Raw genomic sequence first — 24,506 nt, 5'->3', positions numbered from 1 at the left:
TATCTATGTACTAGCACCAACACCACTCTGTTAGTATCTATGTACTAGCACCAACACCACTCTGATAGTATCTATGTACTAGCACCAACAACACGGAGTAAGTATCTATGTACTAGCACCAACACCACTCTGTTAGTATCTATGTACTAGCACCAACACCACTCTGTTAGTATCTATGTACTAGCACCAACAACACGGTGTAAGTATCTATGTACTAGCACCAACACCACTCTGTTAGTATCTATATACTAGCACCAACACCACTCTGTTAGTATCTATGTACTAGCATCAACACCACTCTGTTAGTATCTATATACTAGCACCAACACCACTCTGTTAGTATCTATATACTACCAACACCACTCTGTTAGTATCTATATACTAGCACCAACACCACTCTGTTAGTATCTATATACTAGCACCAACACCACTCTGTTAGTATCTATGTACTAGCACCAACACCACTCTGTTAGTATCTATATACTAGCACCAACACCACTCTGTTAGTATCTATATACTACCAACACCACTCTGTTAGTATCTATATACTAGCACCAACACCACTCTGTTAGTATCTATATACTAGCACCAACACCACTCTGTTAGTATCTAAGTACTAGCACCAACACCACTCTGTTAGTATCTATGTACTAGCACCAACAACACGGTGTAAGTATCTATGTACTAGCACCAACACCACTCTGTTAGTATCTATATACTAGCACCAACACCACTCTGTTAGTATCTATGTACTAGCACCAACACCACTCTGTTAGTATCTATGTACTAGCACCAACACCACTCTGTTAGTATCTATATACTACCAACACCACTCTGTTAGTATCTATATACTAGCACCAACACCACTCTGTTAGTGTCTATATACTAGCACCAACACCACTCTGTTAGTATCTATGTACTAGCACCAACACCACGGTGTAAGTATCTATGTACTAGCACCAACACCACTCTGTTAGTATCTATGTACTAGCACCAACACCACTCTGTTAGTATCTATGTACTAGTACCAACACCACTCTGTTAGTATCTATGTACTAGCACCAACACCACTCTGTTAGTATCTATGTACTAGCACCAACAACACTCTGTTAGTATCTATGAACTAGCACCAACACCACTCTGTTAGTATCTATGTACTAGCACCAACACCACTCTGTTAGTATCTATGTACTAGCACCAACACCACTCTGTTAGTATCTATGTACTAGCACCAACACCACTCTGTTAGTATCTATATACTAGCACCAACACCACTCTGTTAGTATCTATGTACTAGCACCAACACCACTCTGTTAGTATCTATGTACTAGCACCAACAACACGGTGTAAGTATCTATGTACTAGCACCAACACCACTCTGTTAGTATCTATGTACTAGCACCAACACCACTCTGTTAGTATCTATGTACTAGCACCAACACCACTCTGTTAGTATCTATGTACTAGCACCAACACCACTCTGTTAGTATCTATATACTAGCACCAACACCACTCTGTTAGTATCTATGTACTAGCACCAACACCACTCTGTTAGTATCTATGTACTAGCACCAACACCACTCTGTTAGTATCTATGTACTAGCACCAACACCACTCTGTTAGTATCTATGTACTAGCACCAACAACACGGTGTAAGTATCTATGTACTAGCACCAACACCACTCTGTTAGTATCTATGTACTAGCACCAACACCACTCTGTTAGTATCTATGTAGTAGCACCAACAACACGGTGTAAGTATCTATGTACTAGCACCAACACCACTCTGTTAGTATCTATATACTAGCACCAACACCACTCTGTTAGTATCTTTGTACTAGCACCAACACCACTCTGTTAGTATCTATATACTAGCACCAACACCACTCTGTTAGTATCTATATACTACCAACACCACTCTGTTAGTATCTATATACTAGCACCAACACCACTCTGTTAGTATCTATATACTAGCACCAACACCACTCTGTTAGTATCTATGTACTAGCACCAACACCACTCTGTTAGTATCTATGTACTAGCACCAACACCACTCTGTTAGTATCTATGTACTAGCACCAACACCACTCTGTTAGTATCTATATACTAGCACCAACACCACTCTGTTAGTATCTATGTACTAGCACCAACACCACTCTGTTAGTATCTATATACTAGCACCAACACCACTCTGTTAGTATCTATATACTAGCACCAACACCACTCTGTTAGTATCTATGTACTAGCACCAACACCACTCTGTTAGTATCTATGTACTAGCACCAACACCACTCTGTTAGTATCTATATACTAGCACCAACACCACTCTGTTAGTATCTATGTACTAGCACCAACACCACTCTGTTAGTATCTATGTACTAGCACCAACATCACTCTGTTAGTATCTATGTACTAGCACCAACACCACTCTGTTAGTATCTATGTACTAGCACCAACAACACGGTGTAAGTATCTATGTACTAGCACCAACACCACTCTGTTAGTATCTATGTACTAGCACCAACACCACTCTGTTAGTATCTATGTACTAGTACCAACACCACTCTGTTAGTATCTATGTACTAGCACCAACACCACTCTGTTAGTATCTATGTACTAGCACCAACAACACTCTGTTAGTATCTATGTACTAGCACCAACACCACTCTGTTAGTATCTATGTACTAGCACCAACACCACTCTGTTAGTATCTATGTACTAGCACCAACACCACTCTGTTAGTATCTATGTACTAGCACCAACACCACTCTGTTAGTATCTATATACTAGCACCAACACCACTCTGTTAGTATCTATGTACTAGCACCAACACCACTCTGTTAGTATCTATGTACTAGCACCAACAACACGGTGTAAGTATCTATGTACTAGCACCAACACCACTCTGTTAGTATCTATGTACTAGCACCAACACCACTCTGTTAGTATCTATGTACTAGCACCAACAACACGGTGTAAGTATCTATGTACTAGCACCAACACCACTCTGTTAGTATCTATGTACTAGCACCAACACCACTCTGTTAGTATCTATGTACTAGCACCAACACCACTCTGTTAGTATCTATGTACTAGCACCAACACCACTCTGTTAGTATCTATGTACTAGCACCAACACCACTCTGTTAGTATCTATATACTAGCACCAACACCATGTACTAGCACCAACACCACTCTGTTAGTATCTATGTACTAGCACCAACCCCACTCTGTTAGTATCTATGTACTAGCACCAACACCACTCTGTTAGTATCTATGTACTAGCACCAACACCACTCTGTTAGTATCTATATACTAGCACCAACACCACTCTGTTAGTATCTATGTACTAGCACCAACACCACTCTGTTAGTATCTATGTACTAGCACCAACACCACTCTGTTAGTATCTATGTACTAGCACCAACACCACTCTGTTAGTATCTATGTACTAGCACCAACAACACGGTGTAAGTATCTATGTACTAGCACCAACACCACTCTGTTAGTATCTATGTACTAGCACCAACACCACTCTGTTAGTATCTATGTACTAGCACCAACAACACGGTGTAAGTATCTATGTACTAGCACCAACACCACTCTGTTAGTATCTATATACTAGCACCAACACCACTCTGTTAGTATCTATGTACTAGCACCAACACCACTCTGTTAGTATCTATATACTAGCACCAACACCACTCTGTTAGTATCTATATACTACCAACACCACTCTGTTAGTATCTATATACTAGCACCAACACCACTCTGTTAGTATCTATATACTAGCACCAACACCACTCTGTTAGTATCTATGTACTAGCACCAACACCACTCTGTTAGTATCTATGTACTAGCACCAACACCACTCTGTTAGTATCTATGTACTAGCACCAACACCACTCTGTTAGTATCTATGTACTAGCACCAACACCACTCTGTTAGTATCTATATACTAGCACCAACACCACTCTGTTAGTATCTATGTACTAGCACCAACACCACTCTGTTAGTATCTATGTACTAGCACCAACACCACTCTGTTAGTATCTATGTACTAGCACCAACACCACTCTGTTAGTATCTATGTACTAGCACCAACACCACTCTGTTAGTATCTATATACTAGCACCAACACCACTCTGTTAGTATCTATGTACTAGCACCAACACCACTCTGTTAGTATCTATATACTAGCACCAACACCACTCTGTTAGTATCTATATACTAGCACCAACACCACTCTGTTAGTATCTATGTACTAGCACCAACACCACTCTGTTAGTATCTATGTACTAGCACCAACACCACTCTGTTAGTATCTATATACTAGCACCAACACCACTCTGTTAGTATCTATATACTAGCACCAACACCACTCTGTTAGTATCTATGTACTAGCACCAACACCACTCTGTTAGTATCTATGTACTAGCACCAACACCACTCTGTTAGTATCTATGTACTAGCACCAACACCACTCTGTTAGTATCTATGTACTAGCACCAACAACACGGTGTAAGTATCTATGTACTAGCACCAACACCACTCTGTTAGTATCTATGTACTAGCACCAACACCACTCTGTTAGTATCTATGTACTAGCACCAACAACACGGTGTAAGTATCTATGTACTAGCACCAACACCACTCTGTTAGTATCTATATACTAGCACCAACACCACTCTGTTTGTATCTATGTACTAGCACCAACACCACTCTGTTAGTATCTATATACTAGCACCAACACCAATCTGTTAGTATCTATATACTACCAACACCACTCTGTTAGTATCTATATACTAGCACCAACACCACTCTGTTAGTATCTATATACTAGCACCAACACCACTCTGTTAGTATCTATGTACTAGCACCAACACCACTCTGTTAGTATCTATATACTAGCACCAACACCACTCCTTCCCTGTAGCTCAGTTGGTAGAGCATGGTGTTTGCAACGCATGGTGTTTGCAATGCCAGGGTTGTGGGTTCGATTCCCACGGGGAGCCATGTATGAAATGTATGCATTCACTACTGTAAGTCGCTCTGGATAGAGCGTCTGCTAAAATGACCTAAATGTATGTACTAGCACCAACACCACTCTGTTAGTATCTATGTACTAGCACCAACACCACTCTGATAGTATCTATGTACTAGCACCAACAACACGGTGTAAGTATCTATGTACTAGCACCAACACCACTCTGTTAGTATCTATGTACTAGCACCAACACCACTCTGTTAGTATCTATGTACTAGCACCAACAACACGGTGTAAGTATCTATGTACTAGCACCAACACCACTCTGTTAGTATCTATATACTAGCACCAACACCACTCTGTTAGTATCTATGTACTAGCACCAACACCACTCTGTTAGTATCTATATACTAGCACCAACACCACTCTGTTAGTATCTATGTACTAGCACCAACACCACTCTGTTAGTATCTATATACTAGCACCAACACCACTCCTTCCCTGTAGCTCAGTTGGTAGAGCATGGTGTTTGCAACGCATGGTGTTTGCAATGCCAGGGTTGTGGGTTCGATTCCCACGGGGAGCCATGTATGAAATGTATGCATTCACTACTGTAAGTCGCTCTGGATAAGAGCGTCTGCTAAAATGACCTAAATGTATGTACTAGCACCAACACCACTCTGTTAGTATCTATGTACTAGCACCAACACCACTCTGTTAGTATCTATGTACTAGCACCAACACCACTCTGTTAGTATCTATATACTAGCACCAACACCACTCTGTTAGTATCTATGTACTAGCACCAACACCACTCTGTTAGTATCTATATACTAGCACCAACACCACTCTGTTAGTATCTATATACTAGCACCAACACCACTCTGTTAGTATCTATGTACTAGCACCAACACCACTCTGTTAGTATCTATATACTAGCACCAACACCACTCTGTTAGTATCTATATACTACCAACACCACTCTGTTAGTATCTATGTACTAGCACCAACACCACTCTGTTAGTATCTATGTACTAGCACCAACACCACTCTGTTAGTATCTATGTACTAGCACCAACACCACTCTGTTAGTATCTATGTACTAGCACCAACACCACTCTGTTAGTATCTATATACTAGCACCAACACCACTCTGTTAGTATCTATGTACTAGCACCAACACCACTCTGTTAGTATCTATATACTAGCACCAACACCACTCTGTTAGTATCTATATACTAGCACCAACACCACTCTGTTAGTATCTATGTACTAGCACCAACACCACTCTGTTAGTATCTATGTACTAGCACCAACACCACTCTGTTAGTATCTATATACTAGCACCAACACCACTCTGTTAGTATCTATGTACTAGCACCAACACCACTCTGTTAGTATCTATGTACTAGCACCAACACCACTCTGTTAGTATCTATGTACTAGCACCAACACCACTCTGATAGTATCTATGTACTAGCACCAACAACACGGTGTAAGTATCTATGTACTAGCACCAACACCACTCTGTTAGTATCTATGTACTAGCACCAACACCACTCTGTTAGTATCTATGTACTAGCACCAACAACACGGTGTAAGTATCTATGTACTAGCACCAACACCACTCTGTTAGTATCTATATACTAGCACCAACACCACTCTGTTAGTATCTATGTACTAGCACCAACACCACTCTGTTAGTATCTATATACTAGCACCAACACCACTCTGTTAGTATCTATATACTACCAACACCACTCTGTTAGTATCTATATACTAGCACCAACACCACTCTGTTAGTATCTATATACTAGCACCAACACCACTCTGTTAGTATCTATGTACTAGCACCAACAACACGGTGTAAGTATCTATGTACTAGCACCAACACCACTCTGTTAGTATCTATATACTAGCACCAACACCACTCTGTTAGTATCTATGTACTAGCACCAACACCACTCTGTTAGTATCTATGTACTAGCACCAACACCACTCTGTTAGTATCTATATACTACCAACACCACTCTGTTAGTATCTATATACTAGCACCAACACCACTCTGTTAGTATCTATATACTAGCACCAACACCACTCTGTTAGTATCTATGTACTAGCACCAACACCACGGTGTAAGTATCTATGTACTAGCACCAACACCACTCTGTTAGTATCTATGTACTAGCACCAACACCACTCTGTTAGTATCTATGTACTAGTACCAACACCACTCTGTTAGTATCTATGTACTAGCACCAACACCACTCTGTTAGTATCTATGTACTAGCACCAACAACACTCTGTTAGTATCTATGAACTAGCACCAACACCACTCTGTTAGTATCTATGTACTAGCACCAACACCACTCTGTTAGTATCTATGTACTAGCACCAACACCACTCTGTTAGTATCTATGTACTAGCACCAACACCACTCTGTTAGTATCTATATACTAGCACCAACACCACTCTGTTAGTATCTATGTACTAGCACCAACACCACTCTGTTAGTATCTATGTACTAGCACCAACAACACGGTGTAAGTATCTATGTACTAGCACCAACACCACTCTGTTAGTATCTATGTACTAGCACCAACACCAATCTGTTAGTATCTATGTACTAGCACCAACAACACGGTGTAAGTATCTATGTACTAGCACCAACACCACTCTGTTAGTATCTATGTACTAGCACCAACACCACTCTGTTAGTATCTATGTACTAGCACCAACACCACTCTGTTAGTATCTATGTACTAGCACCAACACCACTCTGTTAGTATCTATGTACTAGCACCAACACCACTCTGTTAGTATCTATATACTAGCACCAACACCACTCTGTTAGTATCTATGTACTAGCACCAACACCACTCTGTTAGTATCTATGTACTAGCACCAACACCACTCTGTTAGTATCTATGTACTAGCACCAACACCACTCTGTTAGTATCTATATACTAGCACCAACACCACTCTGTTAGTATCTATGTACTAGCACCAACACCACTCTGTTAGTATCTATATACTAGCACCAACACCACTCTGTTAGTATCTATATACTAGCACCAACACCACTCTGTTAGTATCTATGTACTAGCACCAACACCACTCTGTTAGTATCTATGTACTAGCACCAACACCACTCTGTTAGTATCTATATACTAGCACCAACACCACTCTGTTAGTATCTATGTACTAGCACCAACACCACTCTGTTAGTATCTATGTACTAGCACCAACATCACTCTGTTAGTATCTATGTACTAGCACCAACACCACTCTGTTAGTATCTATGTACTAGCACCAACAACACGGTGTAAGTATCTATGTACTAGCACCAACACCACTCTGTTAGTATCTATGTACTAGCACCAACACCACTCTGTTAGTATCTATGTACTAGTACCAACACCACTCTGTTAGTATCTATGTACTAGCACCAACACCACTCTGTTAGTATCTATGTACTAGCACCAACAACACTCTGTTAGTATCTATGTACTAGCACCAACACCACTCTGTTAGTATCTATGTACTAGCACCAACACCACTCTGTTAGTATCTATGTACTAGCACCAACACCACTCTGTTAGTATCTATGTACTAGCACCAACACCACTCTGTTAGTATCTATATACTAGCACCAACACCACTCTGTTAGTATCTATGTACTAGCACCAACACCACTCTGTTAGTATCTATGTACTAGCACCAACAACACGGTGTAAGTATCTATGTACTAGCACCAACACCACTCTGTTAGTATCTATGTACTAGCACCAACACCACTCTGTTAGTATCTATGTACTAGCACCAACAACACGGTGTAAGTATCTATGTACTAGCACCAACACCACTCTGTTAGTATCTATGTACTAGCACCAACACCACTCTGTTAGTATCTATGTACTAGCACCAACAACACGGTGTAAGTATCTATGTACTAGCACCAACACCACTCTGTTAGTATCTATGTACTAGCACCAACACCACTCTGTTAGTATCTATGTACTAGCACCAACAACACGGTGTAAGTATCTATGTACTAGCACCAACACCACTCTGTTAGTATCTATATACTAGCACCAACACCACTCTGTTAGTATCTATGTACTAGCACCAACACCACTCTGTTAGTATCTATATACTAGCACCAACACCACTCTGTTAGTATCTATATACTACCAACACCACTCTGTTAGTATCTATATACTAGCACCAACACCACTCTGTTAGTATCTATATACTAGCACCAACACCACTCTGTTAGTATCTATGTACTAGCACCAACACCACTCTGTTAGTATCTATGTACTAGCACCAACACCACTCTGTTAGTATCTATGTACTAGCACCAACACCACTCTGTTAGTATCTATGTACTAGCACCAACACCACTCTGTTAGTATCTATATACTAGCACCAACACCACTCTGTTAGTATCTATGTACTAGCACCAACACCACTCTGTTAGTATCTATGTACTAGCACCAACACCACTCTGTTAGTATCTATATACTAGCACCAACACCACTCTGTTAGTATCTATGTACTAGCACCAACACCACTCTGTTAGTATCTATATACTAGCACCAACACCACTCTGTTAGTATCTATGTACTAGCACCAACACCACTCTGTTAGTATCTATATACTAGCACCAACACCACTCTGTTAGTATCTATATACTAGCACCAACACCACTCTGTTAGTATCTATGTACTAGCACCAACACCACTCTGTTAGTATCTATGTACTAGCACCAACACCACTCTGTTAGTATCTATATACTAGCACCAACACCACTCTGTTAGTATCTATGTACTAGCACCAACACCACTCTGTTAGTATCTATGTACTAGCACCAACACCACTCTGTTAGTATCTATGTACTAGCACCAACACCACTCTGTTAGTATCTATGTACTAGCACCAACAACACGGTGTAAGTATCTATGTACTAGCACCAACACCACTCTGTTAGTATCTATGTACTAGCACCAACACCACTCTGTTAGTATCTATGTACTAGCACCAACAACACGGTGTAAGTATCTATGTACTAGCACCAACACCACTCTGTTAGTATCTATATACTAGATACTAGCACCAACACCACTCTGTTAGTATCTATGTACTAGCACCAACACCACTCTGTTAGTATCTATATACTAGCACCAACACCACTCTGTTAGTATCTATATACTACCAACACCACTCTGTTAGTATCTATATACTAGCACCAACACCACTCTGTTAGTATCTATATACTAGCACCAACACCACTCTGTTAGTATCTATGTACTAGCACCAACACCACTCTGTTAGTATCTATATACTAGCACCAACACCACTCCTTCCCTGTAGCTCAGTTGGTAGAGCATGGTGTTTGCAACGCATGGTGTTTGCAATGCCAGGGTTGTGGGTTCGATTCCCACGGGGAGCCATGTATGAAATGTATGCATTCACTACTGTAAGTCGCTCTGGATAAGAGCGTCTGCTAAAATGACCTAAATGTATGTACTAGCACCAACACCACTCTGTTAGTATCTATGTACTAGCACCAACACCACTCTGTTAGTATCTATGTACTAGCACCAACACCACTCTGTTAGTATCTATATACTAGCACCAACACCACTCTGTTAGTATCTATGTACTAGCACCAACACCACTCTGTTAGTATCTATATACTAGCACCAACACCACTCTGTTAGTATCTATATACTAGCACCAACACCACTCTGTTAGTATCTATATACTAGCACCAACACCACTCTGTTAGTATCTATATACTAGCACCAACACCACTCTGTTAGTATCTATATACTAGCACCAACACCACTCTGTTAGTATCTATGTACTAGCACCAACACCACTCTGTTAGTATCTATGTACTAGCACCAACACCACTCTGTAAGTATCTATGTACTAGCACCAACACCACTCTGTTAGTATCTATGTACTAGCACCAACACCACTCTGTTAGTATCTATGTACTAGCACCAACAACACGGTGTAAGTATCTATATACTAGCACCAACAACACGGTGTAAGGACCTGTATACTGTCCATGTGTGTTATGTTTCATATTAAACTGAATTGTGTTGTGTACGTTCACACTACGATGTGCAGTAGGGCTGCTGCAACCGACAACGTATTAAAACACATGTACTGTATATGAATGTGTGAATGTGTAACTATGTACCTACATAACTAGACATGTCTGTATGTATGCGATGTAAATACGTCTGTTTCTGGTCCTACCTAGTTGCTCCAGTTTGGGCTCAGGCCTCTTGACCAGGCTGAGGAGGAGCTGGGAGCAGTGGCTGATGATGATGAAGGGCGGGGCTAAGGCTGGCCGGCTGTGGTACTCCACGATCAGGTTGTACCTCTGGAACTTCCAGAAGATGTCCGTGTTGCCCTGCACCACCTGGAATGTGTAGCTGTAGGTACGCAGGTGGAGGAAAGATCACAGTGAGAATACACTGCATGAGATACATGTGAGTAAGTATTGATCTTTTTTCTGTGTTAATCCAAGGTAAAGAGACAGTTGAATTGTGTATACCCGTGAACTATACAACCTTAATCATTATTATTATTATTAATAATCATAACAGATGGTTGTGTGAGACAGTCACAGTTCAGGCCAGACTCTTCCTGTCAATCATTAAAAGCTCTGTAGGTCTATAGGCTTTGTTCAAAAAAACTTTTACCCAGCTGTTCTGGGTCAAAGAAAACAAAACAAAAGCATGTTTCAATGATTGTGCATGCAAGTTTATTTTGGTTTCACACAGTGGATGTCAATGAATACATCCAAAACCTCTGTTCTTGCAGCACATGATCATTGAATTCGGCCCTGAATTGGGACATGTTTTTGGAGTCTCCCTCATCAGAGTAAACTATTCTTTCCTGGGTGATGACTGTGGCCTGAGTAACACGTGTGTGATAAGTCTGACCTTGTACATATTTGCCATTTAGCAGATGTTTTCATTTTACATACGGGTGGTTCCCAAGAATTTAACCCACTATCTTGTCGTTGTCAAGCCCCATGTTCTACGAACTGAGCTGCAGAGTAGCGTGTGTGTTGAGTCTGACCTGAACATGGCGATGAGGAGGTTGAGCAGCAGAACGTTGGTAACCAGTAAGAAGATGACCAGCAGTAGGATGACCAGCCAGTTGGCGTAGATGTTGGGACAAGGGGGCAGAGTTCCCATGATGATCTCCTCTATCACCGTGGTGCAGTTGGTCTCGGGCATCCGTGCCACTGGGAAGATTACATTCGATAGTTCTTCACTATTGGTTGTTCTCAGATATTTGCTTTTACGAACAAGAAAATGCACTGCGTAACACAGACGCAGGTCGCCCGCTGAGCAGTGCCCAGCAGTGTGGTCAAGCATGCAGAAATACTTTGTTTTACACCAAGGCACTTATATACACTAACAATTCAAGATATATAGTGAATGACAACAAAATGTACCACTGAACTACATGTAAACTGAACTACATGTAAACTACATGTAAACTGAACAACATGTAAACTACATGTAAACTGAACAACATGTAAACTACATGTAAACTGAACTACATGTAAACTACATGTAAACTGAACTACATGTAAACTACAATGAAACTGAACTACATGTAAACTACATGTAAACTGAACTACATGTAAACTACATGTAAACTGAACTACATGTAAACTACATGTAAACTGAACTACATGTAAACTACATGTAAACTGAACTACATGTAAACTGAACTACATGTAAACTACATCTAAACTGAACTACATGTAAACTACATGTAAACTGAACTACATGTAAACTACAATGAAACTGAACTACATGTAAACTACATGTAAACTGAACTACATGTAAACTGAACTACATGTAAACTCAACAACATGTAAACTACTTGTAAACTGAACAACATGTATACTACAAGTAAACTGAACTACATGTAAACTACAAGTAAACTGAACAACATGTATACTACAAGTAAACTGAACTACATGTAAACTACTTGTAAACTGAACAACATGTATACTGCAAGTAAACTGAACTACATGTAAACTACAAGTAAACTGAACTACATGTAAACTACATCTTTTTTATATATATTTTTATTTCACCTTTATTTAACCAGGAAGGCCAGTTGAGAACAAGTTCTCATTTACAACTGCGACCTGGCCAAGATAAAGCAAAACAGTGCTGAACTGAATTACATGTAAACTACATGTAAACTACATGTAAACTGAACAACATGAAAACTACATGACAAAGGAACCACCTGTAAACTACATGTAAACGGAACCACATGTAAATTACATGAAAACAGATCTACATGTAAACTACATATAAACATAAGTACATGTAAACTACATTTAAACTGAACTACATCTAAACTACATGTAAACTGGCTATGTGTGAACTACATGTAAACTGACTACATGTAAACTGACTACAAGTAAACTACATGTAAACTAAATGTAAATGGAACTACATGTAAACTACATGTAAACTGACTACATGTAAACTAACTACAAGTAAACTACATGTAAACTAAATGTAAACGGAACTACATGTAAACTACATGTGCACCAGTGGAGGCTGCTGAGGGGAGGATGGCTCATAATAATGGCTGGAACGGAGAATATGGATCTATATAAACCATGTGTTTGATGGATTTGATACCATTCCACTTACTTCGTTCCAGACATGACCATGAGCTCGTCCTCCCAAATTAAGGTGCTACCAACCTCCTGTGATGTACACAACATGTAAACAGAACTACATGTACATGACTATAACAGAACAGAGGCATTGCTAGAAAAACAGAAAACATTATATCTCACCGTCAATCTCCTCCAGTGGGATCTGGCCAAAGATGTGCAGGTAGGGTCGATACAGGACCCTGCGAAACACCCAGTCTAGGCGCGGGTCGTTGGGGTGGAGAAGGGCCTGAGTAGCCACGCCGTACGCTATGAGCCACACACTCAGGAAGAACAGGAAGAAGAACACATCCTTCATCTGCCAGGAAGAATAGAGCACAAACATTATTACGTGTAATCCTCATCTGACAAACACCACAAATGTACCAGGTTATAAAGTATGGTTATAACCACAATTCCATTTATACACAACTGGTTTGGGGTCAATTACAGTCAATTCAAGAAGTACACTGGAATTACAATTACAATGAAAAATAATAATAATCAATGACAAATGTATATATTTTTTTACATTTGATATACTTTCTGAATTGACTGGAATTGAAATGGAATTGACCTCAGCCCTGATACACAAATATATTAGAGTTTTCTAAATGTGGTTTAGTTGGGCTACATTGTATTTATGGGTCATGCTTTGTGGGTCATACATGTTTGTCTTTTGAACAGTTCTCTACTTTACCATCCTCTCCACAATGATGATCTTAGGCCCCAGTTGCTTGTGGATGGCGAAGATGTGGATAAGACGCAGTGTGAACACCATGAAGTCCAGCGCCAGAACCGTTCGTCCCGCCTCATACGTGTCTTTCACCATCCTGTCATAATTACATCCTCTATTAGTCCTATATTAAACTATGGCCCTCAAATTCTAATCTGGACCTCGAAGCCAGTTCCACAGAATTTTTGTAAATGTTTTAAAATTCTCCTCCCCCTAATCAGGAACTGATTAAGACCTGGGACACCAGGTGGATGCAATGAATTATCAGGTAGAAGACCAAAGCAGCAGTAGTCCCCGGACCTCGTAGGGTCAGATTTAAATACCCCAGCTGTACGGAGTTAATGTCACTAGCAATGTCACTTCATACAGTAAATGTATTGAAAATCAGCAGTTCTCTTTCTATCACTAGATATCACACCACAACTATAGCCTACTGTAGCCTATCATATATCCTACCTACTGTAGCCTATCATATATCCTACCTACTGTAGCCTATCATATAGCCTACCTACTGTAGCCTATCATATATCCTACCGACTGTAGCCTATCAAAACTAATTTCTTGTTAGAAATCGTCACTTTTTTAAAATCAAATCCTCCTGCTGCAGGGTTATTTTACTCTTGCGACGAAACCGGTGAAATTAAGATCCTACACCTGTATATTTACATTTTTTGGAAAAGCCCATTGAGACCCAGAGCCTCTTTTTCAAGGGAGACCTGGCCAAGAAGGCAGTAACAATCAATACATTACATAATTAAAATATACAACAATACAATACAACAACATGATCCAGCCTAAAAAAAGCATTTACACTCCTCTGTAAGAGTCTCTCATCAATATTTTAAATTCATTCAGTGGCACTAACATATCTAGATGAAGCATGGATTGTAGATTATTCCATGCCTCTGGTGCACAAGAAGAGAAGGCAGTCTTGCCTAATACTGTGAATGTCCTGGGGACTTTAAGTAGCAACCACCTAGCAGACGGGGTATGGTAACATAGCAACCACCTAGCAGACGGGGTATGGTAACTGCTGGTGGTGAAGGAGACCAGACTACAGACGTAAAGAGGGAGTTTACCCAAAAGGGCTTTGTAGATGAACACATACAAATGTATCTTTCTGTGCATATAAAGTGAAGTCCAACCTACCATTTGGTACAATGTGCAATGGTGGGTGAGTGACTTGGCATTTGCAATAAAGCGCAAGGATGCATGATAAACAGAGTCCAGTCTCTGTAAGACAGAGGAGGCTGTATGCATATACAACAAGTCACCATAATCAATTACAGAGAGAAAAGTGGCCTGAACACGCTTCTTTCTAGCCATAAGTGGGAAGCAAGCCTTATTACGAAAATAAAAACCCAATTTACATTTAAGCTTTGTCACAAGATTATCCACATGCACTTTAAAGGACAACTTGTTATTAACCAACCAAATACCTAGGTATTTGTAGGATGACACTTTTTCAATGGCTAAGCCACCAGATGTGACAATGCTAACCTTCTCTGGCAGACTTCTAGCTCTGGTAAAGGTCATGAATGTAGTTTTTTTTGTATATTAAAGACCAGTTTGAGACCATAAGGTGAGGCCTGCAGTGACTGAAAAGCAGTCTGGAGCTCTTCAACAGCCTGACCCAGAGAAGGAGCACATGAATATATAACTGTATCATCTGCATATAGATGGAACTTTGTTGGTTGCAAGAGAGGAAGAGGACTCTGCTCACCTGCAGGACACACCGATTATGAAGAGTGAGATGGCCACCATGTCACACTTGTTCCAGTTGTCCTCCACGTACAGCTTGAATTTCTTCAGGATGCTCATGTCTTCGTCTGTGAAGAAACTCTGCATCACCCAGGTCAATAAAGTGTTAGTTCACTCTTTTAGAACATCACAATTAGCAGTATCATTCTATTTGTGTATATTTCCAGGTAGTTTGAGTAATTTATGTCAAATTTCCCCAGGCTAAAAATAGATTTATCCTCAGCAACAGTCCACGAGTATCCTCAACGCTGCACATATTTTGTCTAGCCGCACACCTGATGCAACTTATCAACAGCTGATAAGAGTACCTGAGGAACAGAGTTGAGAAGCACTGAAATGGAACCCTATTCCTTAGTGCACTACTTAGTGTTCTGAACAGGGCCCTTGTCGAAAGTAGTTCAGTATGTAGGGAATAGGGTGCCATTTCAGACACACATATTGTGCTATGTAACCTTTATTTAACTAGGCAAGTCAGTTAAGAACGCATCTTACACTGAGATGCAGTGCCTTAGACCGCTGCGCCACTCGGGAGTCCACTAGGCAAAAACTGGTTGAATCAATGTTGTTTCCACGTAATTTCAACAACAAAAAATTACGTGAAAAAAAATTCACCCCAACTTTTAACCTTAATCCAATGACATGGTAATTTTTTTATTTAATTTTCACATTGAATTCACGTTAGTTGACAACTCGAACAAATGTAAATCAAAACCCATGGGAAGTGATGTCAATGATGATGACATGAGTTGGGCTCATGGTCTCCTGAGGTAGCTTTGCCAGTGTCACCCTCAGCCCTACAAGGACATTTCCTCTTGCTCTAACAATTAAGACGTTGGTTTTTCTCGTGGGAGACCCGAGTTCAGATCCAGCCCGTGACGTCAACATACCTGTCTCAGCTCCTCCAGCACCAGGGTGAAGACCCAGAAGTAGAGCATGATCTCAGGGGCCCCAGGACCCGCGGGGGGCGGAGGACGAAAGTCCAGCAGGAGCACGTAGGTGAACAGGATGAGGAAGGCAAAGTACATGATGACGTTGCCTAGGAACACAGTGACCGGGGCGCTCCAGAAGCGACGCCAGCGACGCAGCAGGAAACGCCACCACACGGCTGCACTGCTCTGGCCCTCCACGCCACCAGGAGGACCACCTGAGTCTCTGGAACACCATACAACAAATTGAAAATTGGGAATTTTACTTGAATAGAATTTTTTTATATACAGTGTTCCTCAACAGTCCACAAACTTCTAGCCTCGTATTACCAAACTGGCTGGCTCACGGCTGCTAAAAGGCAGGTTGACATGAAGTGTAGTCAACTTTGTTCTAAGGACATACATAATCTGATTGGTTTAGGGCAGAACAATTGTTTATATAGCTTATTCAACTAAACTTTTAATAAAATAAATGTTAACTGACCTACTGGCAGATTTTTGACCTAGCTTGCTAGCTATTTCTATTTTATAATTCAACCTTAGTAAGAAGTAGTGCCCTGCTCAGCTAAGCTACATATAGCTTAACATTTTACGTTTCTGCCCTCAGGGAAACATAACTGTCCATTCCAATTGTTAAGTTCATATAGCTTATAAAACGAAATATTTTGATAAGGAAAGTGGGAGCTGATTTACTGGTATATTTGAGACCAAGCTAGCTAGCTCTATTTTGCTCTTTCCTTCAAGTCATGAGACCAGCTGTATTTTAGAGGTGCTGTCACATTTGTATGACTACTGTAACACAATAATGATTTCAAAATGTTACAACTTGTAACTCAAAGTTTTATTTACAATATTCTCAGTTCAAACGTCCGCCATGTTTTCAAAAGTTGTGCATCTGTTAAACTCTGCCCATTGACCTAGAAACCAATCATATTTGTTCTGCCCTAAACCAATCAGATTCTTTCTGCCCTTAGAACAAAGTTGACTACACTTTATGTCCCTTTATAAACAGCAGGTATAGTAGAATAAATGGTTTTATAACTCACAAAGGGTCATTGTCTGTTAGTAGCAGGGCCTTTTCTGTGTCCAGACTGTCTAGCTCCACATACTGCTCCTCTCCTCCACCACGACTGTCTAGCTCCTCATCACTGCATCATTACACACATAGAGATAACATGACTACACAGACGAGGACAGGGCCGATGCATACACACACACACACACACACACACACACACACACACACACACACACACACACACACACACACACACACACACACACACACACACACACACACACACACACACACACACACACACACACACTGTGCTTCAACAACAGACACACGTTCTTACGGTTCCTACCGTACTGTGGAAATGACTGTGACAACATTGACAATATGAAGCTAGATTTCTGTGGTGACCTGAACTTGATGAGGTTGGTCCAGATGAGAGGGGGACAGAAGAAAGACAGCACCAGTTTGGAGATGGCTGTGTCTGTAGTCATCGCCCCCCACCAGATCTTAGTGAGGAACCCCTGGGACAAACCATGAGCGCTGTTACCAACCTATCACACAACCTTATCTTAGGCCATACTAATTGTATTACATAGGCCATACTAATTGTATTACATAGGCCATACTAATTGTATTACATAGGCCATACTAATTGTATTACATAGGCCATACTAATTGTATTACATAGGCCATACTAATTGTATTGCATGTTTAACATATTATTTTTTTCAAGTGAGGCGAGCACATTTTAGTCTCTTGGGGAGGTTAAAAGAGGTAGTTCAGCCATAATCCGAGAGGATGTTGTGAATCGTTTTACTGTAAAATTGAGAACATTATTTTGCTATAATCCTGCAAAAGAAATGTTTAAAGGGCAGCCATTTAATTAAATGTGTATGGCCTTACTACTGTGAAAGTGTAGAACACACCTATCAACACTGAAACCAGCAGAGGGCACATCACCCCATAAAACACACCTATCAACACTGAAACCAGCAGAGGACACATCACCCCATAAAACACACCTATCAACACTGAAACCAGCAGAGGACACATCACCCCATAAAACACACCTATCAACACTGAAACCAGCAGAGGGCACATCGCCCCATAAAACACACCTATCAACACTGAAACCAGCAGAGGGCACATCACCCCATAAAACACACCTATCAACACTGAAACCAGCAGAGGACACATCACCCCATAAAACACACCTATCAACACTGAAACCAGCAGAGGGCACATCACCCCATAAAACACACCTATCAACACTGAAACCAGCAGAGGGCACATCACCCCATAAAACACACCTATCAACACTGAAACCAGCAGAGGGCACATCACCCCATAAAACACACCTATCAACACTGAAACCAGCAGAGGACACATCACCCCATAAAACACACCTATCAACACTGAAACCAGCAGAGGGCACATCACCCTATCAAACACACCTATCAACACTGAAACCAGCAGAGGGCACATCACCCCATAAAACACACCTATCAACACTGAAACCAGCAGAGGGCACATCACCCCATAAAACACCCCTATCAACACTGAAACCAGCAGAGGACACATCACCCCATAAAATACACCTATCAACACTGAAACCAGCAGAGGGCACATCACCCCATAAAACACACTATCAACACACAGTCACACACCAAGAGGACTCTGTGAATATTGTCTGTGTACACAGTCAAATCTATGTATCATTTGTTTATGGAACATCGAGATTAAAAGTAAGGAGGCCACATGTCTCTTTCGGTGTGTCTATGTGTGCCTGCACGTGTTACCGTAGCCTACCTGAACTCCATCGTGGGCGAAGAAGCACTTGGCATCAGCCTCGGTTGCCAGGTTGAGGACGGTGGATTGATTCCAGCAGCGGGTCCTTCTCACCAGAAGAGCATAGGCCCTGTCCTCACTGTTAGAGTAGCACTCCCCAAACAGATCTGGCAACACATACACACACACCAGACTCAACACACTTACCAAGACTTCACACCATTCAAATCAGGCTTTTGTCTGCTTGTTATATAGGCATTGGTAGTATCTAGATTCTTATCTTGTGATGATCTCACTGTGAATAACCCCAGGAGAATTTCCTAGGAAATAGATACTTTCAGGGAACATCTTTGTCTTAGTGGTATTTTTCAACTAAGTGATGGTTTGTGATCCCAGAGCATTATGTCATCGCAGAGTGTGATACTGCATGTTTTATCCAGTGTGTGTGTGTGTGTGTGTGTGTGTGTGTGTGTGTGTGTGTGTGTGTGTGTGTGTGTGTGTGTGTGTGTGTGTGTGTGTGTGTGTGTGTGTGTGTGTGTGTGTGTGTGTGTGTGTGTGTGTGTGTGTGCCTACATGCTCCTCGTGTCTCTCACCTAGGGCAAACTGCTCATACTTGGCCTCCTTCATACTGCGTGCTGACTCTGCCTCTGACTCCAGGCCAGACATCTCTTTCAGGATCTTATAACCAGCTAGAGCCGCAGCTACAGCCTCAGGACCCTGGACCACAGAGAGAGAGAGAGAGAGAGAGAGACAGAGAGAGAGAGAGAGAGAGAGAGAGAGACAGAGAGAGAGAGAGAGAGACAGAGAGAGAGAGAGAGAGACAGAGAGAGAGAGAGAGAGAGACAGAGACAGAGAGACAGAGAGACAGAGAGACAGAGAGACACAGAGAGACACACAGAGAGAGAGAGACACACAGAGAGAGAGAGAGAGAGAGAGAGAGAGAGAGAGAGAGAGAGAGACACAGAGAGACACAGAGAGAGAGAGAGGGAGAGAGACAGCGACAGAGACAGAGACAGAGTCAGAGACAGAGACAGCGAGGGAGACAGAGAGGGAGACAGAGAGGGAGAGAGAGGGAGAGAGAGGGAGACTTGAACAGAGCAATACTCAATCATGAGGCATCAAAGCTAAAGGAACTGAATAATATTAAGAAATGCTATAGATAGAAGGAAAGTAGTGTGGAAACCTACCAAAAAATAATTAGGCAACAATAAATTCAATCCCTTTTAGATAACAAATTCCATCCCTTTTAGATAACTTCCTGGAAAAAACATTTCACTGTAATAGTGAAGGTGTAGACTTGGCAGTAGAAAACCTAAACAGTATATTTGACCTCTCAGCTTCACTATCAAATCTAAAAATTTCAAGCAGATAACCTAAGAAAATTAACAACAATGACAGATGGTTTGATGAAGAATGCAAAAACCGAAGAAAGAAATTGAGAAACCTATCCAACCAAAAACATAGAGACCCAGAAAACCTGAGTCTACGCCTTCACTACGGTGAATCACTAAAACAATACAGAAATACACCATGGAAAAAGAAGGAACAGCACGTCAGAAATCAGTTCAATGTAATCGAAGAATCTATAGAATCTAACCACTTCTGAGAAAGAGTTATCTATCCAAAATGGAGATTTATGGATAAACCACTTCACATCTTTTTGCATCTATAACAAAGAACAAACCGCAAAAACATATGCATGATCAAATACAAATCTTAGAATCAACTATTAAAGACTACCAGAACCCACTGGATTCTCCAATTACAATGAATGAACTACAGCACAAAATTCAAACCCTCCAACCCAAAAAGACCTGTGTTGTTGATGGTATCCTCAATGAAATGATAAAGTATATAGACAACAAATTCTAATTAGCTATACTTAAACTCTTTAACATTATCCTCAGCTCCGACATCTTCCACAATATTTGGAATCAAGGACTGATCACCCCAATCCACAAAAGTGGAGACAAATTTGACCCCAATAACTACCGTGGGATTTGCGTCAACAGCAATCTTGGGGAAATCCTCTGCATTATCATTAACAGCAGACTTGCACATTTCCTCAGTGAAAACAATGTACTGAGCAAATATCAAACTGGCTTTTTAACAAAATACCGTATGACAGACCACGTAGTCACGTAGTCACACCCTAATTGACAAATAAACAAACCAAAACAAAGGCAAAGTGTTCTCATGATTTGTTGATTTCAAAAAAGCTTTTGACTCAATTTGGCATGAGGGTCTGCTATACAAATGGATGGAAAGCTGTGTTGGGGGAAAAACATACGACACAAACAACAAGTGTGCAGTTAAAATTGGCAAAAAACACACATATTTCTTTCCACAGGGCCGTGGGGTGAGACAGGGATGCAGCTTGAGCCCCACCCTCTTCAACATATATATCAACTAATTGACGAGGGCCCTAGAAGTCTGCAGCACCCGGCCTCACCCTACTAGAATCTGAAGTCAAATGTCTACTGATTGCTGATGATCTGGTGCTTCTGTCCCCAACCAAGGAGGGCCTACAGCAGCACCTAGATCTTCAGCACAGATTCTGTTAGAATTGGGTCCTGACAGTAAATCTCAGTAAGACAAAAATAAGGGTCTTCCAAAAAAGGTCCACTTGCCAGGAACACAAATACAAATTCCATCTAGACACCATTGCCCAAGAGCACACAAAAAAACGATACATACCTCGGGCTAAACATCAGCACCACAGGTAACTTCCACAAAGCTGTGAACGATCTGAGAGACAAGGCAAGAAGGGCCTTCTACGCCATCAAATGGAACATAAAATTCAACATCTCAATTAGGATCTGGCTAAAAATACTTGAATCAGTTATAGAACCCATTGCCCTTTATGGTTGTGAGGTCTGAGATCCGCTCACCAACCAAGAATTCGCAAAATGAGATAAACACCAAATTGAGACTCCACGTGCAGAATTCTGCACAAATATCCTCTGTGTACAACGTAAAACACCAAATAATGCATGCAGAGCAGAATTAGGCCAATACCCGCTAATTATCAAAATCCAGAAAAGAGACATTAAATTCTACAACCACCTAAAAGGAAGCCATGGAAATAATAAATAAACAGAGCAAACTAGAAATCTATTTGTCCCTAAATAGAGAGTACACAGTGGCAGAATACCTGATCACCGTGACTGACCCAAAATTAACGAAAGTTTTGACTATGTACAGACTCAGTGAGCATAGCCTTGCTATTGAGAAAGGCCGCCAAGAGAAGAGAAGACAGGCGATTTTCACACTGCCAACAAAATGGAGGTACAAACTGAGCTGCACTTCCTAACCTCCTGCCAAATTTATGACCATATTAGAGACACATATTTCCCTCGGGTTACACAGACCCACAAAGAATTCGAAAAACTATCCAATTTTGATAAACTCCCATATCTACTGGGTGAAATACCACAGTGTGCCATCACAGCAGCAAGATTTGTGACCTGTTGCCACAAGGGCAACCACTGAAGAACAAAAAACTTAGTAAATACAACCCATATTTATGTTTATTTATTTTCCCTAAATATTGGTGTTTATTTATTTTCCCTTTTGTACTTTAACTATTTGCACATCGTTACAACACTGTATATAGGCATAATATGACATTTAAAATGTTTCTATTCCTTTAGAGCTTTTGTGAGTATAATGTTCACTGTTAATTAAAACCTTTTATTGTTTATTATCTATTTCACTTGCTTTGGCAATGTAAACATACAGTTGAAGTCGGAAGTTTACTTAAACCTTAGCCAAATACATTTAAACTCAGTTTTTCACAATTCCTGACATTTAATACTAGTACAATTTCCCTGTCTTAGGTCAGTTAGGATCACCACTTTCTTTTAAGAATGTGAAATGTCAGAATAATAGTAGAGAGAATGATTTATTTCAGCTTTTATTTATTTCATCACATTCCCAGTGGGTCAGAAGTTTACATACACTCAATTAGTATTTGGTAGTATTGCCTTTAAATTGTTTAACTTGGATCAAACGTTTCGGGTAACCGAAACAAGCTTCCCACAGTAAGTTGGGTGATTTTTGGCCCATTCCTCCTGACAGAGCTGGTGTAACTGAATCAGGTTTGTAGGCCTCCTTGCTCGCACACGCTTTCTCAGTTCTGTCCACACATTTTCTGTAGGATTGAGGTCAGGGGTTTGTGATGGCCACTCCAATACCTTGACTTTGTTGTCCTTAAGCCATTTTGCCACAACTTTGGAATTATGCTAGGGACCATTGTCCATTTGGAAGACCCATTTGTGACCAAGCTTTAACTTCCTGACTGATGTCTTGAGATATATATCAATATATCCATATCATTTTCCTGCCTCATGATGCCATCTATTTTGTGAAGTGCACCAATCTCTCCTGCAGCAAAGCACCCCCACAACATGATGCTGCCACCCCCGTGCTTCCCGGTTGGGATGGTGTTCTTCGGCTTGTAAGCCTCCCCCTTTTTCCTCCAAACATAACGATGGCCATTATGGCCAAACAGTTCTATTTTTGTTTTATCAGACCAGAGGACATTTCTCCAAAAAGTACAATCTTTG

The 24,506-nt window shown here is 40.8% G+C and overlaps 1 protein-coding gene across 1 annotated transcript in view; it reads right to left on the bottom strand.

The window, feature by feature from the left end:
* The window catches only part of trpm5 (transient receptor potential cation channel, subfamily M, member 5), a 45,958-nt gene that overhangs the window by 5,703 nt on the left and 15,749 nt on the right, over window positions 1-24,506 (bottom strand). The window contains exons 13-22 of the mRNA XM_029720565.1: window positions 20,532-20,655; window positions 19,960-20,105; window positions 18,559-18,671; window positions 18,179-18,280; window positions 17,094-17,358; window positions 16,169-16,287; window positions 14,410-14,542; window positions 13,854-14,028; window positions 12,095-12,263; window positions 11,264-11,442 (exon numbers count right to left, since the gene is read on the bottom strand). Coding sequence (XP_029576425.1) covers window positions 11,264-11,442; window positions 12,095-12,263; window positions 13,854-14,028; window positions 14,410-14,542; window positions 16,169-16,287; window positions 17,094-17,358; window positions 18,179-18,280; window positions 18,559-18,671; window positions 19,960-20,105; window positions 20,532-20,655 — 1,525 coding nt within the window. The remainder of the gene's footprint in view (window positions 1-11,263; window positions 11,443-12,094; window positions 12,264-13,853; window positions 14,029-14,409; window positions 14,543-16,168; window positions 16,288-17,093; window positions 17,359-18,178; window positions 18,281-18,558; window positions 18,672-19,959; window positions 20,106-20,531; window positions 20,656-24,506) is intronic.

This window comes from Salmo trutta, chromosome 29 (genome assembly GCF_901001165.1).
Source record: "Salmo trutta chromosome 29, fSalTru1.1, whole genome shotgun sequence".
Classification (NCBI taxonomy): domain Eukaryota; kingdom Metazoa; phylum Chordata; class Actinopteri; order Salmoniformes; family Salmonidae; genus Salmo; species Salmo trutta.
Note: the sequence above shows the minus strand (reverse complement) of the source record. Positions and strands in the feature narration are given on the sequence as shown.